The following is a 3,566-nucleotide window of genomic DNA, read 5'->3' as shown; positions in this document are numbered from 1 at the left end:
CCAGTTCCATCTAACCGTAAGCAAATACAAACTTTCATTGGGATGTCTGCTTATTACAGTAAATTTTGTAAAAATTTTGCTTTTGTTGCAAAACCTCTCTATGAACTTACACCAGCTAAAGCAAATTTCATCTAGTCACCAGAATGCCAGAACTCTTTAAATTAGTTGAAACTAATGTTAACCTCTCATCCAACCCTAAAATGCCCAAATGTGTACAACCCTTTTTATCTGCAGGTTGATGCTTGCAACACAGGTATTGGTGCTGTGCTTTTGCAGTCAAAGGATGAAGAGCCATCTGACGAATCCCCATTGCTTCCTGTTTCATACTTTTCCAGGAAGTTCTCCCCAACTCAGCAGCGTTGGTCTACTGTAGAGCAAGAGCTCTATGGTGTTGTAGCTGCACTTCTACATTTCAGCATATATCTGCATGGAAATACTCCTGTGACTGTCGTATCAGACCACTTACCACTGGCCTTCCTTGAAAGGGCCAAGCTCCATAACAAGAAACTGCTCCGGTGGTCTTTCATTATCCAGGAATTCAACATGAAAGGGAAGCATATTCCTGGAGCAGAGAATAAAGTAGCAGATGCATTGTCTCGCGTTTAGGCATTTTCAAGCATCCCTCCCATCCAAAATAAATGGATGATCATCATGAAACCTCTCAGCTGCCTTTTAGCACGGGGGAGCTGTTACGATTATGTTTATATTTTGTAGAATATGATTTGCATTAATCATATGTCCGGGGAATAATTGTTTCTGTACTGTATAATCATTAAGTATGCTACCACCTGTCTCTTCAATCTCGAGACTCCTTGTTGAGTCTCGCTTTCTGTTAACCTCCTTGCCTTTTAAGAGCATATGTCATTGGCTTTCAGACTACGGGACCTTTAACCCCTTTCCAGCTGATCTGTGGTGGTAACTACATTTAATATTTTTTACATACTAGAAGAGTGTTTGTGAAGTAATTATTTACAATTGTTAAGTACTTGTAAGTTTTTCTTACTTTATTTGTATGATTTTCACTGTCGTTATTTAGTAGTAACTTGTTATTCGTGTAACTATATATATATATATATATATATATATATTTATATATATATATATATATATATAGCATTTCTTTTATATTTAATTTACGTTCCATAATATTCTGGTTTGATATAAAGTGACTGTGGGTATTTGTGTAATGTTTTCTCTCCTACTCATAGACTAACTCATAGGAGATCGTTACAATATATAAATAAATATATATATATATATATATATATATACTTATATATATATATATATATATATATATAGGAATAATGATAACTGAAAATAACGGAATTAGAGACAAATAACTAAAGTTAGTGGCAATGGTTTCGCATTGATATGTGTGTGTGCGTGTGTGAGTTAATGTGTTTGAGCGTGCGTGAGTCAATGTGCGTGTGCATGCGTGAGTCAATTGTTTATGCGTGCATGAGTCAATGAGTGTATGCACCCGAGCATTACAGCGAGCATTCCAATTTCTATAACATTGTGGGATGACATCAGTCATCTCAGGATACACTCATATACTGTAGAGAGTAAGCCAATAACAATTAAACTTTATTGGACTATCGCAATATTATAGGTCGAGAGAAACCTTTTCATGTCCCTTTTAGTGATTGGTTCTTGAGGTCAAATAACTCCGCCCACATTTTTGTAGAGAACCAATCAGCGCAGAAAGGAGGCGGAGTCATGAGGAGCTTTGTTTGACTATCACTGCTCCCGATACTGGTTTCCTCTTCATTACCGTCCTGATCATTACTATTCATTACTGACACCATCATTATCATCATTATTTGTGAAATCAATAGTGACTATAGTGATGTAGTAATGCACCTTTAAACTGAATCATTTCCTTTTTTTTTTGAAAGAAAGGGAATGGAAAAGTTTTACTTTTATACAGGGTATCGTTTCGAACAGAAAATATGTTTTTCTGTAGTAAATAACGTGATTTAACCGAATTGAAACTTCATTTCAACTGCAAACAAACAGAAAAAAACAGTTTGACTAACTTCAAGTAGCCAAACTGGTTGTTGTTATTGCGGTTGAAATGAAGGTGAAAACTGGTTGAATCACATTATTTACTATGCCTCAACTGAAAAGGAGTACAATTTAACCATAAAAGAAACCCTTTCTGGTACAACTCAGGAACATAAATGGTGGTCTAACCTCAATTCTTCACTCTTTGGTGTAGATGCAACAGTTCCTCCTTTACTTAGACCAGATGGCTCAGTCACTCACTGTCCAAAAGGAAAAATGCAACCCTTTTGGCTTATGTTTTTGACAGTAAGACGAGCTATCACCAACAACTGACAGTTTATTCAAACAGGTGCGAGAATATAATACAAGGTGCGGACGGAAATGTAGCATGCGTGCTGGCGCCAATCTGGCTTGAACCAACCGCCACAAAGTGTGTTTCCTCACACGTACAAATACTCGAAATACTAGTCAATGAAATAATGTAACGAAATGAGAAATACATTAAATTGTAGCTCTGAGGGAGCAGAACAAATATATACAATTAGCCAGTGTGGCGAAAGGAGAATTTAAATGAAATGGAGAATTCGATGAGAATGCTGAATGACGGAGGGAGTGATATCCTTACAAGTACTCCCACACCCCCCAAGACATCAGGCGGCGTAGAAGGCTGATGAGGCTAGTCTTCGTATCGTTTCGGGCGTCGGAGGGCTCCTCTTGTTTTTCAACGAAGGGGCGCGTCGGCGGTCGGCGTATGGATAGCTACCTCTCGTCGTCGTTTGTTGCTCTTCTTCTCATTGGGCGCCTTGTTTTGAGGTGTCACTCTGGATCTGCCAGGTCCCGCGGAGGCAGTGTTGCTTCCTTTGAGAAATGCCGGTTTCACGCGGTCTATTGAGACCCAGTCCTCTTGGCCATGGACGTCGAGAAGGAAGGCTTTCGTTGTTTTACTGATGACTCGGTAGGGGCCGCGATAGGGTCTGGTCAGCGGCTGTCGATGAGCATCGACGCGGACAAAAACATATCCGCAGTCGTCCAAGTTCCTCGGCTTTAAATGCTTAGTTCTGTCCTGGTAAGTTTCAAGACATGGCCTGAACTTCCTGGTGATATCTCTAAGATGATCCAGCTGCGTTTCATCGGTTGATGGGGGAAAGAATTCGCCGGGAATTGCAAGCGCCTCTCCGTAAACCTTTTCAGCGGGCGAAGGCTCGCCATCTACGCGAGGGGCGGTGCGAAGGCCGAGAAGTACCCAAGGAAGGCGTGATTTCCAGTCCACGTCGGTGCAGCTCGCCATCAGGGACGCCTTGAGGGCGCGATGAGTTCGTTCAACCATGCCGTTTGCTGCGTGGTTGTATACCGTGGTGCTGTGGAGTGTCGTTCCCATCAGGTTTGCCAAAGCGAACCATATCTCTGATGTCGTCAGGAACACCAAATCGGTTCACCCAGCTCGACAAAAGGGCTTCGGCCCATGCTTGGGTCGTAGCTTCGGTCATCGGTGATGCTTCCAACCACCTCGTGGAGCGATCGATGATATTCAGCAGGTAGCGAGCAGATCCCGAAGG

The 3,566-nt window shown here is 41.4% G+C and overlaps 1 protein-coding gene across 1 annotated transcript; it reads right to left on the bottom strand.

Annotated features, from left to right (window-relative positions):
- Positions 1–602: 602 nt before the first annotated feature.
- On the bottom strand, positions 603–3,337 carry LOC137633702 (uncharacterized). Its single transcript, XM_068365950.1, has 2 exons — positions 2,831–3,337; positions 603–686 (listed from the first exon to the last, which is right to left on the bottom strand). The coding sequence occupies exons 1-2, from the start codon at positions 3,335–3,337 to the stop codon at positions 603–605; spliced, it is 591 nt and encodes a 196-aa protein (XP_068222051.1).
- Between the last annotated feature and the right edge of the window lie 229 nt (positions 3,338–3,566).

The sequence above is a fragment of the Palaemon carinicauda genome, chromosome 43 (assembly GCF_036898095.1).
Source record: "Palaemon carinicauda isolate YSFRI2023 chromosome 43, ASM3689809v2, whole genome shotgun sequence".
NCBI classification, from domain to species: Eukaryota; Metazoa; Arthropoda; class Malacostraca; order Decapoda; family Palaemonidae; genus Palaemon; species Palaemon carinicauda.
The sequence above is the reverse complement of the archived record's forward strand: the minus strand, read 5'-3'. Positions and strand labels throughout refer to the sequence as shown.